General features: G+C 34.7%; 1 protein-coding gene across 2 annotated transcripts in view; it reads right to left on the bottom strand.

Moving 5' to 3' along the window:
• Positions 1 to 18,910, bottom strand: part of LOC149785891 (lysosome membrane protein 2-like) — a 71,237-nt gene that overhangs the window by 20,142 nt on the left and 32,185 nt on the right. For both annotated transcript variants that reach the window (XM_089979887.1, XM_089979885.1), the window contains 4 exons: positions 18,220 to 18,269; positions 14,047 to 14,116; positions 8,487 to 8,668; positions 357 to 487 (listed from right to left, as the gene is read on the bottom strand). In XM_089979887.1, coding sequence (XP_089836013.1) covers positions 357 to 487; positions 8,487 to 8,668; positions 14,047 to 14,116; positions 18,220 to 18,269 — 433 coding nt within the window. The remainder of the gene's footprint in view (positions 1 to 356; positions 488 to 8,486; positions 8,669 to 14,046; positions 14,117 to 18,219; positions 18,270 to 18,910) is intronic.

Below are 18,910 nucleotides of genomic sequence, written 5' to 3' on the forward strand. Positions count from 1 at the left end.
TACAAATAATATACATGTACAAAGTTATTGCCCTTAGCCCACTCTCTACAGGGTCAGTACTATGTAATAAACTCCAAACTTTTGCTTGGAACTAAGCAGTAAGAATAGCTGAGATGCAATGAGGCCATACAGATGGACCCTATATTCCCTAATTAATGCCTCCAGGGGTGCTACAGTTTCCAAAAGGGAGGCATTAATTAGAGCACAGTAATGAAAGCTGAAGTTGTTCTTTTGATGTACTCTTATAATGACCACGTGTACATCTGATGATACAAATGCAAGCATAAATAATGTGATTATTCATGACACTTTCATTTTGATCTGGTATATTTTTCTACATTTTTAAATATACATACTGGTTCAACATCCACAATGGTTTGATGTTCAGCTTCATTTGGATTTAACCCCACCACAGCATCCAGGTACTTCTTATCAGCCAAGTAAAAATGTGGGAATGAGAGTACAGCAGGGATGTGGAAAAAATCCACTGCAAGGAGAGGATATTCGATTAATTTTAACTAACTAGTGAGGCATCTAATGTGCATAAAGGAGAGAAAAACAGGAAAATTAAAAACTATAATGCTACCAGTCTTTTCAATAAACTCCATAGTTTTTCTAATAATGACAGGTACTAGGTATGTAATAGGGAAACTCCATAGTTTTTCTAATAATGACAGGTACTAGGTATGTAATAGGGAAATTCCATTGTTTTTCTAATAATGACAGGTACTAGGTATGTAATAGGGAAACCCCATAGTTTTTCTAATAATGACAGGTACTAGGTATGTAATAGGGAAACTCCATAGTTTTTCTAATAATGACAGTACTAGGGAATCTCTAGTGTTGTTTTTAATAACAACAGGTACAAGGGAAACTCCAGAGTTGTTTCTATTAATGACAGGTACAAGGGAAACTCCAGAGTTGTTTCTAATAATGACAGGTACTAGGGAAACTTCATAGCTTGTCTGATAACGCTGGTCTACAGCCAAAATGCTTCTGAAATAAATGCAGTCAAACTTTACTCATTCTGGGTCACTGAGAAAGCAAAGGATGCTTAACACTTTTCATTGGCTCTAGCTTTAAAGATATGATACTGGGTCAGTATATATGACCCTTGACTTGGAAATGGTGGAGGATAAGTGAGTTATAAAGGGAAGGGATCTCAACTGAAACCGGAAATGACTAAAATAGATCTTTGACTGGATCTATGAATAAATCTATTACTGGGTTTGGACAGTACCTGCATTTTAGGCAAAACAATGAATGATGCAATCTGAAGCTGATATTTAGGTGGACTGACATGTTTTCTCCAGTTTTTCTAATAATGACAACTATTAACTTCATTTGGTTTCTACTTTCATGTTATGATCATCATTTGACCCTTAGATACTACATTACATCTTTAAAGGGGAATTTAGAATTACCCTGCACATGAGATTTCCATCAAGCTGAAAAATTTGACTTGCTTATTTCCCTTTGCTGTGTTGTCTGTGGAGTTTTTTTGGGCTGAGGTTGTCTACTAAATATTGAAAACAGCTGAATCTAACAACATAGATAAAAGTATTGTATCTTATATTAATAATAGCCAAATCTAACAGTATAGATGATAGTATTGTATATCATATTGATAATAGCCAAATCTAACAGCATAGATAACAGTATTGTATCTCATATTGACAATAACCAAATCTAACAGCACAGATCATAGTATTGTACAATGGCACAAAAAGGAATATTTATATAGTATTTTGCGACAGTTTATGGCAAGAGTAATGCACCATTCAAATCATCACAGATTGCTTCCCTAGTCCAGGGATGATTACAACATTAAAATGTTGTGGCTATCATCTCTTGAATTGTGAATTTGTCATCTCAAAGCAAATATTTGTCAAAATTTTAAACAGTTTTATGTTTCTAACTTTAATTCTCATCAGTCATAAATTTTGTTGCCATTTATTTTCTGATGTTCCTTTATACCTGATTTAAAAAATTAACATTATACACCAAAATTAGTTATATAATACTGTTCATGTTTTGTTGAGAAATTGCCTTTAAATTGGGCAGAGTCAGAAGAAGCTTTTGTGATATTTTTGGCATAAAACAGCTTTTTTCAAATAAAAAGTCCTTAAAATGAAACAAATTTACCAGTTTTTAAACTAACATACTATAGATTAAGGCTGCATTATAATCATTCTGTTTGTTATACACAGTTGTAACTGGAATAAAGGTGCCCTATAATCACATGGTACTGTTTAGTAAGTTTCACAGCAAAATTCTATTTTAAAGAAAAGGTATCTTTGCAGAAAATTTTCCAGGCAGACTCAAGTTAACAAACTAAAATACTGAACACTAAAACTATATTCCATTTTCACGAACAAAGTATGAATCAGAATGTTAAAAAAGGACTTTATTCATCAAAAGTAAAGCAGTCAAAAAAGATATTTAGCATTTCACACTAGAACACATTTTTGCACAGAGGTTATTAATGCATTGTATTCTCACCATGAATCTCTGGTCATGTGTTGAATCAAAGCACAAAATATGTGAATCAACCATTATCAATGTCAACTATCTAAACAGCTAGTTAAAAAAATTGTCCTAATTATGGAAGGAATATCTGTCGTTATAAAAACTGGAGGAAATGTCTTCTTTCTTGACAAGCTTTTTGACAATCCATGCATGTTGGAAAATCCAAATACATAGGGTTCCAAACTAGGCTGTAATTCAGGTAAAATAGTCACCTCATAGTCTGTCATTTCACCTAAATGGGCCGAAACAAGGTCACCTCGCACTGCATTGATTTCAGGATGTCACCAAATTACCTCTTACCCAATTGGTTTGAATACAATGCATCAATAACCCCACAAAAAAATTGTGTGTGTGGGTAATAAATGCGGGCGTCGGCACAGTTACCATCTTGAATTGATGCATATTAAATGAGAAATACACCTGTAGTGAAAACAGAGAAGACATAATATAATAGTTTACTTTATTTAGAGAACCATGAATTGTTACATATACATGAATCCTGTTTATATATAAATATTTAATGTATAGCACGAATAGAGTATCAACACCATGTACTCACCTGCGAACCTCATCATATACATTGAATCCACAATACAAGTGATTCCATTGAAAATATGCACACACAGATTTAAAATATTCATTAATTCATTAATTTTGCAACAGGTCATATTGGTCTGAATTCAGTGGAAATACATAGCACAATCAGGTAACGAATGACGAAGCACATTTACTTTAAAGTACATTCCAAGTCGGTAAAAGTTAGTGTTTTAAGCCACCGTTGGCATAAATTTTCTCCCTACAAAAAGGAAACTTTCACAGCACAGCTAGCGTGTTCCAGTCACATTGGAAAATGCAAAAATCCATCAGATTCCATCACTTTTATTTAAGTTTGGTACTGACTTCCTTTGAAGAAAAGTTCTTTGCTGTTATTGAAAGATTGTAGTTGGCTTTCTTTGATGACGGGTGCATGCGCTATTGAAGTCACCGCTAAAGGACAGCTTTGGAGAACCAAACGAATGCCCATTTCTTATTGTTGCGGCAACATCAAATAATTGTATTGCATGATTGAAACTGGTATTTTTTCCATTTGCTGAGTATGTTTTCATAACAGTCAGTGCTTCAAAGGTAATCTGTTTCCTTTGAAATTTGAGCAAACTATTTTATCTGGGTACATTTTTAAAAAGGAATTGGCCATCGTTTAGATTATTCTAGTTACCGTCCCTCCATGCCTACTGAATAAACCAATAAGTATGCTGTATTTTTTTTTTACATTTGTGGTAGCAGCATGATGCTGCCTTCCACGCATGCATCTGAAAATTAACAAAGGGTTAACGGATGATAGAGACGCAGGTGTTCTGATGACAGGGATTATTACAGAAAAAGTGAGCATTCTGAAGGTTTTAATTCTGAGTGAAATGAAGAGGAATTTTACTTACCATCTACATACAAATGTCAGTCTTTGTAAATATATTAATTACTAATGAGCGGCTGAAAATCTGATGAAAGATAGATTACAAGACAATGCCTTGTCCGGTTGATCTCTGTTACCAGAAATGTCAACAACAAAAAAGCGGATATTTCACAACATACAGAACTCATGCTAGATGTGAGGATAAGTGGATTATGATATAACAATGCACTGTTTAGATGGTTTGTCAGTATGGACAAAGAATCTGTTTATGTAACAATAGATAAATTTCAGTGTATTTTATGTCCAGTTTGCAGCTTCCTTTCATTGGGCCTCTGAATTTCTGCACTCCAAACCAATGGTTGTATATAAAAGTTTAAACAGCCAACAATGTCGCCAACAAATAAAAAAAGCCACATGGTATGTTTTGTAGTCAATAAGGAAAAACAATCCAAGTTTGCGACATTGGCGAAGACGTATGTGATCACAGAATAAACTTTTTATGCGTTTTTTGTTCTTCTTACTTTTGAGAAGAAGAAGAAAAATACTTTTTGGTGTACGAGAAAAATACTTTTTGGTGTACGAGAAAAATACATATAATATTTCAGAGCCAAGCCACGATCGTCTTGTATTATTCATACACGATCTCTTCCCCAAAATGATAAGCAACTTTTTACATTTTTTTTACTTTTTAAGAATTTTTTGTGCACAAGAAAAATACATATATATGAAATTTCAGGAGCCACACCACGACCATGTTATATCCGAATTTGCATTATAATGGGGCGCGCTATAGCAGGGTCACACTGTGTGTGTGTGTGTGTGTATATATATGTGTATATATCCGAATTTGCATTATAATGGAGCTCGCTAAAGTGGGGTCACACTGTGTGTGTGTATATATATATATGTGTGTGTGTGTGTGTGTGTGTGTGTGTGTGTGTATATATATATATGTAAAGTCTTTGACTTACACATTGCTTCTTTGTTCGAGATCAAAATAGGTGTTGCCTACTAAACTAGCAGCAGCCCAACTACTTGAGAGCTATACCGTTCAGTCTCATAATCAACATCGGTCTTGCCAATGAAAAAAAATATCTATAACTGAATGACTGCCTCTGGGTCTATGCAGAAACTTTAAAAAAAAATCTATGCTTTATAAAAACATGTCAGCATAGATCAGGTCCATGTAACAGGCATTGCAATACCATGTCCATGACACCATGTGCTTTTTCATAATGTGTCAGCATGTTGACACATATTACACCTTTAGAACAAGGTATATGTAGCCTATGCCCTAATTAAACAGAAAAATATACTAATAAACTAATAATAACTTTATGTGTCATCGTAAAATGCTTGTATAAGGAACATAACGAATAAGCTTTTACCTGACATAAAAAATACCAATCAGTTAAGTGTTACATATTTTTGTTCTAGTAAATCTATTTGTTGCAACAACCAAAATAAAATAATAAAAACACTAAGGTGAAATAAAAGACTGATCTTGGGTGAAATTTTCATATTCATAAATAAATAACATGACAGAAAATTTGTTTATGGAGGATGAAAATACAGGTAATCTGAAACAGAACCTGACTTACTGTCTGGTGCATTTATTAATCAAGTTTATCAATATTTTCTCAATTTTTACAACTTCTTACATCTTTTCTTAATGTTTTTATAAAACATTTCACACATATCTGGCTGAAATATTAATATACAGGGGAAAATGCCAGAGAGCCATCTGAATTTCAGAATCCCTGGTTTTCATTTATCACGGTTTCCATAAGCAATCTTTCCTAAACAAACTCCTGTAATGTCAGTCATGTGGGATAAAGGTTACAATCCCAGTGACAGAGATATTCAGAACTGCATCACAATTTTGATAAAACCATACTATTTGACATTTCTTCCCATAAAAGTTACTTTTCCTCCATTAGTAATGCATAAATTTCAAATAAAATCTCACAAAGTGGTGTACCATGTCAGTTCACCTTCAAGATGCCACAAATGGGATTGATGAAACTTGGGTGGGAAAGGGAGGTGGCTGTTGTGGAAGACCCACCAATGGGATATATGAATTTTATGTGAGTAAGGTATGTGGATATTGTGGATGGTTATATATTTTGAAGAAATAAAGAAAAAGGGACGATCAGAACCAGGTTGGATGTTAGAGGTTGTTGCTTCAGGAAGGTGACTGTTCTAGGAGACTGCACTGTAATGATTAGTCAAGATGGTGATCTAGACTTCAAACTCAAAATGACAGCAACAAGCACTATATATTATTTTGCAACTGGATGACAGTGACATCACCATTTGCCTTACAGTGTGTTTAACCCTGAACAGAAGAGATAACAGTAATGAAATTGAGGATTTCAAAGGTAGTTTAACTGGTTTGCTAACCATATGTTGGGTGAAATTCTCAGTACAATCTTCTCAAATAAATATAACTTTTTAAAGAACTAATTTCAAAGAAAGCTAGTGAATATGTAAGCTAATCAAAAAAACCCAAAATTACACAGAATAAAGATTGATTTCAATGTTTTCTCATTTGTTGCAACCTTTTACAACTAGTTTCATTGTTTTTATACTAAATTTCATAAATAACTGTCTGCTACAAAAATGTTCAGAAAAATATGTTCAACAGTATGTGTGGGGGTCGGGAATAGGGATAATAAATTCTTTCTCAGCAGAGAGTAAAAAGGACATGTTATAATATGAAATTCACCCTCCAATATTTTATGACCACAATTCTTTATAAGGTATGTTCTGATATTTGCATGTATTTTATTTATTTACATAATGACCTTGTGTATTTTAGAGTAATTACCCCCAAAAAGTACTCAGTGAAAAAAACTACATATAATATCTATGTACTTTTTATAACTTCACAAATTTTGTAAATTTCTATAATCAAAGTTTAACTTACTTTCTAAATTCAACCTGCAATTGTCCATTATTTTACCTCAAGAATAGAGCTGAATAATACAATTCCAGTCTTGAAACAAAAATGGTCACTCGAAATTTCTGGTAAGTCAAAGGTTCTTACAGGAATGATAGCAAGCAATTCACCTCCTCCTACAAAGGGCTCTGATCAAGGTTAAATTGGCTGACACGAATTCTCTTCACACCTGTGATAGAAGGTGTTTAACTTCTTTTACCCATTAAGTAACCATTGATCATTGATTAACAGTTAATTTTGTTAGCCTGGACTACAGAATGCTTTAACTGGACCATTAGGAGATGTGAACCATGCTTGATTAGCTACTACATACTGTCACTGCAGCACTCAATTTGTGCCAATTGCATGTAAAAATAAATTTTCTTCTAGTATCTCCCTCCTCCTGATTAAATTTACCTTACTTTAAAAAGAATAATACCATTGTAATTATATATGTACAATAGATTGTATTTGTTTCTTTTTTTCTGTTGCTCTTCTAAGATGTCATTGTGATTGGTTAATTAGTTTCTTTTATTGATGCACGTACACTGTAGTAAATAAAATGTTTGGGGACATGGTAGTATTATGTATATTTAATTGTTCTGATTGTTTATTTGTTAGATTTTTGGTGAAAAAAATTGTATTTCATTACTTGCCATTGTAATGTAACATTCTATGCTGGACTTGACCTTGTCCAAAATTGAGTTCATTTCTGCTTGACCTGATTGAATCTTTTGTTTTTTCATTGATATCAACAACTAATACATAGCTAAATTATTTTCTATGTGTATGAGCTTAATATCAGGATTATTATTCTGGTAAATGAGGAGTAAATACGTTGATTTGGGTCAGGGTTTTGGAGATACCTAAGGGAATTTTACAGGTTATTTTGTGGTAAGTAAACAAGGCTCATTAAATCTTTCTAGAAGGTTATTTTCCATTAAGTAATGTTTTTGTTATATAGAAAATGCTAACTGTGATTTGAGGTCAAGAGGAGAACTATATTGTGATTGTAAGGATTTAGTCATTTGTACTTGAATATCTAGCACTTTTGAATGTATTATGTTGTGACCAGTTTGGGCTGAATCTTATTTTCTTCAAATTATTGAATTCAAGTGATTATTTTCTCTGGAAATACAAAAGTGCTCTGATAAAATTCTTGGATAAAGACATTCACTGGAATTTACAATATATTCAAACCTGGAATTATATTACTGTGATTCAACAAGAGATTGTTGATACATCAGCACTTCATAAGCTTTAACAAACACATCATCGCCTTCAGTTTTCAGATCTCTTCAGAACTTTTACTGAACTTTATTCAGGACTTTAAATTATTATGACTTGTGTTTTTAATTCTTGGATTATTTTGGGATTTAATTTGCAATACCATAAGTTCTTTTTTCTCATTTTAACTTTTTATTCTATCAAAATAAATTATTTGTTAAATTTTACAAAACTTGTTGTCTTCACTCTTTACTGCTACTTATTTTAAGAGCATAGACTCGTGACAGTTGCAGTCAGTACAAGCAAATAATCCTGATAATCGGTGTCTGAACAATTGACATTTTACTTATATTAGAACAAATTCCCTGTGTGGATTACCTAGCTGACAATTGCTGACATTGATAAGGCCTTGCCCTAGACAATTGTTCTGTGGTGTACAGAATCCCATGTTGTCAGGGTTAACAGTGGCATTTTGCAGGTAGTTTAAAGGAGCTGTGAAACGCCAGACATCAATGCCCTGTGGTGTCAATGAGTCTTCACTGTACACTCCTGCAACAGACCTACAAACAAACAAATAGGCTGAAAAACACATTTACAAAACTACTTGAAGACGGCATCTTTAAAATTCATAACTTATCAAGGAAAAAAATTGTTTCTTAGATTTTAGGTGATTGGACAAATGTGTAACAATGTTCTGTGAAAGTATACAATATGTGTTTAGTTTGGAATGAATAATGCAGTAGTATGATTTACTGTGAATAAATACCATGCTGATCATGCTGATGAAATAGCACTGTCTTGACTATGAATAAATACCATGATGCAGAGGTATGATTTACTGCGAATAAATACCATGCTGCAGTGGTATGCTTTACTGTGAATAAATTCCATGCTACGGTGGTATGCTTTACTATGAATAAATACCATGGTGCAGTGGTATGCTTTACTGTGAATAAATACCATGGTGCAGTGGTATGCTCTACTGTGAATAAATAACATGCTGCAGTGATTTACTGTGAATAAATACCATGCTGCAGTGATTTACTGTGAATAAATACCATGGTGCAGTGGTATGCTCTACTGTGAATAAATACCATGCTACAGTGGTATGCTCTACTGTGAATAAATACCATGCTGCAGTGATATGATTTACTGTGAATAAATACCACACTGCAGTTTTATGCTCTACTGTGAATAAATACCATGCTGCAGTGATTTACTGTGAATAAATACCATGGTGCAGTGGTATGCTCTACTGTAAATAAATACCATGCTACAGTGGTATGCTCTACTGTGAATAAATACCATGGTGAAGTGGTATGCTCTACTGTGAATAAATACCATAGTGCAGTGGTATGATTTACTGTGAATAAATACCATGCTGCAATGATATGATTTACTGTGAATAAATACCATGTTGCAGTGATTTACTGTGAATAAATACCAAGGTGCAGTGGTATGCTCTACTGTGAATAAATACCATGCTGCAGTGATTTACTGTGAATAAATACCATGCTACAGTGGTAGTTCTACTTTGAATAAATACCATGATGCAGTGATATGCTCTACTGTGAATAAATACCATGCTGCAGTGTTATGCTCTACTGTAAATAAATACCATTGTGCAGTGGTATGATTTACTGTGAATAAATACCATGCTGCAGTGGTATGCTCTACTGCAAATAAATACCATGCTGCAGTGGTATGCTCTACTGTGAATAAATACCATGATGCAGTGATATGCTGTACTGTGAATAAATACCATGCTGTAGTGGTATGCTCTACTGTGAATAAATACCATGGTGCAGTGGTATGATTTACTGAGAATAAATACCATGCTGCAGTTATATGATTTACTGTGAATAAATACCATGCTACAGTGTTATGCTCTACTGTAAATAAATACCATGCTGCAGTGGTATGCTCTAATGTGAATAAATACCATGTTGCAGTGGTATGCTCTACTGTGAATAAATACCATGGTGCAGTGGTATGCTCTACTGTGAATAAATACCATGGTGCCGCGGTATGCTCTACTGTTAATAAATACCATGATGCAGTGGTATGATTTACTGTGAATAAATACCATGCTGCAGTGGTATGCTTTACTGTGAATACCATGCTGCAGTGGTATGCTCTACTGTGAATAAATACCATGCTACAGTGGTATGCTCTACTGTGAATAAATACCATTGTGCAGTGGTATGCTCTACTGTGAATATATACCATGCTACAGTGTATGTGTATGCTTTACTGTGAAAAAATACCATAGTGCAGTGAAGTCTTTTAATAGTAAATTATGTTTCTTTGACAATATTTCTTTGACGATACTTACGTGACCAAATTACATTAGCATTCTCTGCTACCTCAGAATCCAGCCCTCTTGGAAATGTGGAACAGTGTTGTTCTGCCAATATATTATATATAATGGGAAACAACTCTTGCAGGTTAACTCCCCTTTCTACCCACCATACGGTTACCGTCATACTGGTTTAAACCACTTTTTCTTGAGCAACACCTTAAAGGATGTTTACATTGTGAGGAAGGGCATGTAGATCACTGACCAGGAATACTGAAGCAAGTGCTATCAGAAAGTAGGACTTACTTGTATTGATGCTGACTTATGGATGACAGGAACTCAACTTGGATCAGTTAAGTCATCTCAACACACAGGAGACATTCCATTTTGGGAATAAAATGAATAAGTGTGATCAACATGTTGCAACAGTCCTTGTTGTGTCCAATATCATCTTGTCCACAACACTGGAATGTGTCCTAGATCATGGACATGTATCCTTTGACTGTTATGGGGGATAATATCTTGCCTTGAAAGAGAAAGATGATGACTGGCTGAGGAATGCAGGGAGAGTGGTTTCATGTCAATGATGTGACAACAGTCATTAAAACCTGCTGTTGCCCTTCATATGCTGATCCAAGATTTGTCCCACTGCAGAGGGACAATCAGAATTATCTGGCATTTCATGTTCCTCACTTTTGGAACTACTTTTGATATTAGGACTGACCGAGTGAAGGCACAGGCCCACATTCTCTCTCAGCTTACATGCAGGACATCAATGGCCAATTCTTCTGGGTCCAGAAAAGGGTTGACAAACAAGGGCATTTTGTTATTCGACTTAATTGTGAAAAGACGTCATTGGGTGGACCATAGGGACCGATGGAATTATGGAGAAAACTATATGAAGTAGCTGTCCTCAAAAGCAATGAACTGTCCTGGTACGTGGTGGACCTGAATATTAATATGGTATTGCGCACACCACACCAAACGTAATCACATACCATGATGCAAAGGTCCAGATATTTCATCCATCCCTGTTTGTGGAGGGATGTGACCACTATCAAATTGTCTGACAGTATAAGGGCTGCATGTCCACAAATGTAGTCTATCCATGTGCTGGATGGCTTCTGATGGCTTTCATTTCCAGGAGGTTAATATAAAGAGACATCTCATAAAGCATCCACTTCCTAAAAACCATTGTAAATTCTGGCACCAAGTGTGATCTCCTACACAACAAAGTGGAATCTGCAGAAATCTCTATTTCTGCTTGTGGATTTTCAGGGGGATTTCTGGCCATGAATCACTTCCTGTCTTGCCAGTGGAGAGGGATGTTTTGAGGCGGGCATCAAGATCATAATGTTCTGATCTAGATATCGAGTGAAAGGTCAACATTGGGGTAGAAGGGTCATTTTTAAAACGCACATGTAAAGGTTACCAAGTGAAAAAAATGTGCCACTGCATTTGACTGGGCCTTTGAGATAAGAAACTCCCTGGCCAAGATAAGAGTTTTGAAATCCTCTCTGATGGATGAATGTTTTTGACGTGTTTGGGAGAAAGATGTATGATATTTAGGTGTGTAGAAACCTCAATACCGAGGGCAACATTCAATATTTAACAAAAACTGTCAATGAGGACAAGAGGGTTGTTCATATCTTGGACCATCACTGTGGAGGAGGTCCACCTGAACTTTGAGATTGTTCAGTCTAAAGTTTTTGTGAAGGCCAAAGGGCTTAGGTTGAGACTGAAAGGAAGAGTACAGAATTAATATACTTTGCCCCATAGGTGAAGTGGAGATATTTATGTGATATCATATGGATTATAATGTGAAAATATGCATTGGACAGATCTAGGAAGATTGTGCAGTCATTGAAAGATGGATTGCCTTTGCTATCTCCATCCTGAATTTCAGGGCAAAAATCAGATGAGATCACAGGTCTCAATTTACCACTGTACTTCATTACCAGAAGCAGTCGGGAGTAGAGGCCATGAGTGTATGGTTTTTGTACAATCTCCACCATCTGATGTATCCCTTTTGTAGTATGTCAGCTTTCATGTCATTAATTGGGGTTTCCGTAATGAAGGAGGACATTGAAAGTGGAGGAAGCCGATAAATGAGATTCTGAGGCCCTCTGACATGACTTGGACCACTCATTCTGCTAATGAGATCAATCCAAGTCTGACAAAATAAAAGTCTGGTGCCCACGAGTGACAGAAACTAAAAGTCACAGATTGTGTTTTCAGGTTTAGCAGAGTAGAAAAGTAATATCTAAAAGAAGAGTATAACGAGTCATGGTAAAGAAAGATTTTGCATTACCTACATCATTAATTTTTTCTCTTCTGAGATTTCTGCAACTTTTGATGACTGATACAATGTTCTAAATGATGGACGATCAAGTTCAGCATCTACATCCACAAAGGCTTTGACTTTGTAGGTAGGGATGATGGTAAGTGGAAGAGGACATTTGGACAGAGGCAAGATACAACCGATTTCAGGCATTTCCATATCACCTCCTTCATTTAGTTGAGGACTGTCCTCTCAAACACCTTGAATCTGTGGGTAGAGCATAACATATGCCGGTGATGATGCCATATCACTGGCATGCATCATTTTGCCCATTTTGTTGAAGTGGTGCTATGCTAAGTTTTGGAATGGCCAGATCACTCCATGAATAAAGCTGGTTCACTATGAACATCCAGCAACAATTCTTTCTCTATTTCTGTGTCTTTTGGACATAAACTTCGCAGCCACTGCATTGCTCTGCATGAAAAGCCCTGAATCTTGGTCAGTACTGGGGTCATTTATCAAATCTAATCTTTAAAAATCCATCCAACCATTAATTGCATTTCCAATGTAAATTTTATCATTTTAATTATCATTAAATTTGCTAAAATTTAGCACATTCTTCCAACATAATGTTTGCTAATTTAAACTCATATGTTATACATATATCACATACTGCAACATTATATTATGAACTATGAAAAGTATTTTTGCAAATTTAATTATTTCCTCACACAGTGCGTACAGATTTAACGCTCTGCAAAACTTTTTGATTTTCATTATACGTGTTGATTTGACAATATTTGATTCCTTGTTCTTATAATCTGGTTTGGTTGGTTCTGAATTGGACTTTCCACACCATAACTGCTATACCATATCAAGGAAATGGGAGCTAAGTGCCTTTCCCAAGGGCACATTGTGGCAGCTGACCCAAGCTGACCTAGGTGGATACTGAACCTGGAACCTTTTGATCACGAGTCTGGCAATCTATAGAGCTACCATGGCTCCCTTTCCTAAGGGCTGATATTCCAATACACAACTATACATACACTAACCTATATACATCTAAGGACTCATATTCCAATACACAACTATACAAACATTTACCTATACATCTAAGGACTGATATTCCAATACACAACAATACATATACTAACCTACATACATCAAAGGGCTGATATTCTAATACACAACTATACAAACATTTACCTATACATCTAAGGGCTGATATTCTAATACACAACTATACAAACATTTACCTATACATCTAAGGGCTGATATTCTAATACACAACAAAACATATGCTAACTTACATATGTCTAAGCCCTAATATTCCAATACACAGCTATGCATACACATACCTACATACATCGGAGGCAAATGAAAACATAGTTCTTGTTTTGTCAATATATGGTGGAGACATTGTGCCATCTGAAACATAAAATCACATCGTTAAATATTTGTGTTTTTGATGTCACCATTTGAACTTCAATGTTTCTTTCATTCAGAATAAAAACAATTTAAATTCAATGTTCCCTATTTTAAAATAATACAAATGAAATCAATGTAAATATGTAAAATTGAAGAACAGAGAAAGAATATCTATGTTGGTTTTAACAGCATTTTTAATTTATATTTGGCTATATGCCCAGCACATGGGAGCTATGTGTCTTTCTCAAGGACACACTAAAGCAACCGACCTGAGCTGGCCTGGCTCTGTATTGAACCCACAATTCATGGAATATGAGTCTGATGCTTTACCAACTTGGCTACCACAGACTGAGAAAGAAAGAAGGAATAGAGAAATGCAGGTAAAAAATATTGGGCAAAAAGAGTGAACATTTCCAGTGTCAATACAGTGTCAACAGAATATAAAACGGGGCTCAAGGAGTGCATGTATAGTGTCAACAGAATATAAAATGGGACTTAAGGAGTGCATGTATACAGTGTCAATACTATGTCAACAGAATATAAAATAGGACTAAAGGAGTGCATGTATACAGTGTCAACAGAATATAAAATGGGGCTCAAGGAGCGCATGTATACAGTGTCAATACAGTGTCAAGAGAATATAAAATGGGGCTTAAGGAGTGCATGTATACAGTGTCAACAGAATATAAAATGGGGCTTAAGGAGTGCATGTATACAGTGTCAATACTATGTCAACAGAATATAAAATAGGGCTCAAGGAGTGCATGTATACAGTGTCAACAATATAAAATGGGGCTCAGGGAGCGCATGTATACAGTGTCAATACAGTGTCAACAGAATATAAAATAGAGATAAAGGAGTGCATGTATACAGTGTCAATAATATGTCAACAGAATATAAAATGGGGAAAAGGAGTGCATCTATAGTGTAAATACAGTGTCAACAGAATATAAAAAGGCGCTATAGTAGTGCATGAATATACAACAAGGGGCTAAAGAACTGAACATGTCCAATCATAATACAGTGACAGTGTATATAAAAAGGGGCTAAAGGAGTGCATGCCTGTAGTGTTAATAAAGTGACAGTGACAGCAGAATACAAAAAGGGGCTAAAGGAGAGGATGCCTGCTGTGTTAATACTGTGTCAATGGAACATAAAAACAGGGACAAAAGGAGTGCATGCCTGCAGTGTTAATACAGTGACAGCAGAATATAAAAAGGGCACTTAAGGAGTTCATGAATGTAGTTAATACAGTGACAGCAGAATATAAAAAAGGGCTAAAGGAGTGCATGTACACAGTGTTAATACTGTAGCAACAGACTATAAAAAGGGGCTAAAGGAGTGAACATGTCTGTCTTAATACAGCGACAACAGAATATAAAAACCTGGGGCTAAATGTGTGCATTCATGCAGTCTAAATATTATGATAATAGAATATATAAAAAACTCAAGATTTTCTTATGAGCCTAACATTAATGAAAATACAAGATATTGATTTGAGAGAAAGAGAGAGAGAGAGAGAGTGAGAGAGAGAGGGTGAGCAGTTATGTGCAACTGTTTTCAAAACAGCTGAGACTTTTATTTGCTGAAAATTACACAAACAAATTTATATATTGGATGAGGAAGACTCTTTAAATCATTGTTTTCTTTATAAGATTGACTATCTGAAGTAGGATGAATGACAAATTAAAGCCACATTGTAGGTCAAAGATATTTTGAGTCACAGACCTATATCTGCACATATATTTCTTAAATAAACCATAGGTTCACTTCAGTACATAAGAACCAAACAAGCAAGAGTACAATAGGAGATGAAAAGCTGTGTGCACACTTGTCAAAGACAGACAACTACAAGATTACATATATATTCACAAAAAATTTAGTATGAGTGCCCCATAAAATAATCGTAGACAAAACAAAAAGAAGTTTTCTTGCAAGGTAAAAACAAAATCTACTGAAGATATAATGAGCGTAATTTTTTGTGTAAGTGGAAACATCCTAGTCAAAATTAGGTCCAAATATTATTTTGGATAGATGCTTTGAGCAGCAATAATAACAATTACATTTTGTTTAATGTAAGCACGTTAGCTTTAGAAAACGATGTTTTTTTTAATAAACCTTAGATATTTACTTTGTACAAGAAATATGGGAAATTTCATGAATATACAGGTCTAATCTTGTAGTCAAGATTGTCAACTTATTTTAGATCTAAACAGGAAAATGCCAGCAGGTAAATTATAATTGTTGGTGCCATATTCCTTTTCTTCTTCAAACAAAAAACCACCCAACATCTGAGATTGTGACATAATCATCAGTATATATGAAAAAGGTCTTCAAATCAAGACAATTTTCCACTTTGTTATTCACTTTATTTAAGTGTTTAAGTGTCGTGCCTGACAATTATCAAATTTCCACTGTTAAATGATAGGTTATGACTGGGCTGCCAATCCAATGGCTTTCTGAGCTGGGTATTTAAATCAATATCCTATATTGATGCTGTTTCAACACTTTAAAACAATGTTGACCAGAGTGGACACTGATTATAGTGTTGGAATAAAGACATTCTTTAAAGTGTGTATAACACAATCACATGAACACATGCTTTTGTTGACATTACACCATTTCTGTTCAAAGATTAAGAACATAGTTTGCATTTTGGAGTGAATACTGTAGAATTGGGGGGGGGGGCTTCTAGCATCTGATATCAATTACATTTGTTTGTATTTCATCAGATCAGTTTTACTTTTTAACAATGGGATGTACTTAAATTCAGTATAGGATGGCATTGCCTAATTCAGTTTATTAGTCATAATGTCATTAGTCCTAACCTAACTGGAATATGTTGACATCAATGCTTCTTGAGTGCTGTTAAGGACACACTTGGGTGATGTTAAGGACACACTTGAGTGCTGTTAAGGACACAGTTCGGTGATGTTAAGGACACACTTGGGTGACATTAAGGACAGACTTGGGCGATGTTAAGGACACACTTGGGTGATGTTAAGGACACACTTGGGTGATGTTAAGGATACACTTGGGTGATGTTAAGGACACACTTGAGTGCTGTTAAGGACACAGTTTGGTGATGTTAAGGACACACTTCGGTGATGTTAAGGACAGACTTGAGTGATGTTAAGGACACACTTGGGTGATGTTAAGGACATACTTGAGTGCTGTTAAGGACACACTTGGGTGATATTAAGGACAGACTTGAGTGATGTTAAGGACACACTTGAGTGCCATTAAGGACAGACTTGGGTGATGTTAAGGACACACTTGGGTGATGTTAAGGACACACTTGAGTGCTGTTAAGGACACACTTGGGTGATGTTAAGGACAGACTTTGGTGATGTTAAAGACAGACTTGGGTGATGTTAAGGACAGACATGGGTGATGTTAAGGACACACTTGGGTGATGTTAGGGACACACTTGGGTGATGGTAGGGACACACTTGGGTGATGTTATGGACACACTTGGGTGATGTTAAGGACAAACCTAGGTGCTTCATTTTAAGAAAAGAAAATTATCCTCATTATCTTTCAGAAACCAACTGAGCTAATTCTTTGCTAAAGTAATTCTAGGTACTGAAATAAATTATGTTTGGAAAATACTAAAATGAGTAGTAAATCAATGGTTGAACAAAAATAACAAATTATCAATGTAAAGAAATCATTATGCATGATATTAGGAACTATTTATTTATTTATTACAGAAGATATATAAATACTTAGGTCCCCCTTTTTAATCTGTCCTCAAATTTTTTAGAAATTGGTTATCATGATGCAATCATTTATGGTAGTTTACAAAAATCTAGACACCAAAATTAATGAAAAAAGACCATTCCAACTTATACAAGTCTTACAATTTTATTTAGACTAGAATGACACTAAGTAATTACATATGAACAAAAACAAAACTGGAAGTTAACAGAGTAGCTTCAAAACAATGATTAAATGAATAAAAAAATCTTAAAAGTGACTAAATTATGTCCCCATAAAAGTTATATACTCATGTGAAATATTCAAAGTGACAAAATGATGTCCCCTTACAAGTTCCATTACTCATTTTGAGTATTAATGGTTACAAAGTTATGTTCCCTTACCAGTTCCATTAATCATGTTGGCATAGTATGTAGTCCAGAATGGAAGCACACTGGAAAAACAGAAATCACACATAAGACCTGATGGTGATGGAGTGTAAAATTGGTGTTAACATGTTCATGTACACTTTTGATGTCATGACCAAATTTATGATCATCACCTAGTTGAGATTATTTTTTTTTAAATTGCTAGCTGAATCAATCATTCTTGAACAGAAATTTCAGAATTTTTGAGAAAAGTAACAGAACAAAAGTGAAGACAACAAGCTTTGTAAAATTTAACAAATAATATATTTCCCTAGAATAACAAGGGAAAAATTAGAAGAAAAAAAATCTTAGTTTTACAAATCAAATCCAAAAATAATGCAAGAATTAAAAAAATAGAAATCCTAGTAATAAAAAGTCCTGAATGAAACTGAGTTTGAATCTCGATGAAATCCAAAATGGAAGATGATGATGCCTGTTGTAACCTGTGAAGTGTTGCTGTGTCAATAGTTTCTTGTTGAATCACAGAAATTATTCCAGTTTTGAATTCAGTATAACTTCCAATAAATGTTTTTATCCAAGAAAAATAGCAGGTAATGGAATAAAAAACATTAAAACTAACAAACAAACAATTAAATTAAATCAAATATACATAACAAGATGGTGAACTACATCCCATCTGTTGCTTGAAAACACTGACTTATCCATA

This window comes from Sinohyriopsis cumingii, chromosome 13 (assembly GCF_028554795.1).
Source record: "Sinohyriopsis cumingii isolate HCF-2022 chromosome 13, ASM2855479v2, whole genome shotgun sequence".
In the NCBI taxonomy this organism is placed as follows: Eukaryota; Metazoa; Mollusca; class Bivalvia; order Unionida; family Unionidae; genus Sinohyriopsis; species Sinohyriopsis cumingii.